We start from the raw sequence: 733 nt of genomic DNA, 5'->3' as shown, positions 1-733 counted from the left end.
TGAGTGGGAAATGTGGGTAGTTTTGGGTGGTTGTAGCTAGAAGAAATTTGCTTCCTTACACTCTCTACCTCCCATTGATAGTGAAAAACATAGGAAAATTGAATTCCTTTTTTGTTGATATTTAGATATCACAGCCTATATTATATATCCTAATAACTTACTATTTTCTTTTTACACAAGGTATTTGTATTAGACTATAACGACACTTAAAACAATGGATGAGGATATTAAACAAGAAGAGGAAACCAGTCCACCACCAAAGGAAGAACTTCCCAAAGAGCAAACAGAGGACTTCAAGGCACCAGATGAATTGGACTTCAAGAAACCTGTGTTTATAGCAAAGAGCCAGAGAACAACCACAAAACCAGCAAGAGACGAGGAAAAGGTGGAAGAGCAGAAAGAAAATGAAGATAAACCTGTAGTATTGGCCCCGCAAAAGATCTCAACAAAATCGCCGGCACAGCAATTAGTAGAGAAATCTGTCCCAGTGCCATATAAGGTTTGTTGTTTGTATTTACTACTACATAAAAATTAGTGTTATTTATGTGTGTCCAAGCAAAAATGAATAAATAGTTATTCATAATTAGAATTTTTTTTAGAATAACCATAGTTTTTTACACTTTTCAAAACGATGAAAAAAAATATTGAAAATGTCAGAAGTAAGAATGAAATAAACCACTCTTTTATATGTACTGTATACATGCACCATATGTAGTATGTATTCACTCACTGT

The 733-nt window shown here is 33.7% G+C and overlaps 1 protein-coding gene across 1 annotated transcript in view; it reads left to right on the top strand.

Moving 5' to 3' along the window:
• Positions 1–733, top strand: part of LOC119593714 (kanadaptin-like) — a gene marked incomplete in the record, with an annotated part of 16,358 nt that overhangs the window by 1,480 nt on the left and 14,145 nt on the right. Inside the window, 1 exon segment of the mRNA XM_037942683.1 lies at positions 181–499. Within this exon segment, the coding sequence (XP_037798611.1) occupies positions 215–499 (285 nt within the window).

Source organism: Penaeus monodon, chromosome 32 (genome assembly GCF_015228065.2).
Source record: "Penaeus monodon isolate SGIC_2016 chromosome 32, NSTDA_Pmon_1, whole genome shotgun sequence".
Lineage (NCBI taxonomy): Eukaryota > Metazoa > Arthropoda > Malacostraca > Decapoda > Penaeidae > Penaeus > Penaeus monodon.
This window is presented reverse-complemented; position numbering and strand designations above follow the sequence as displayed.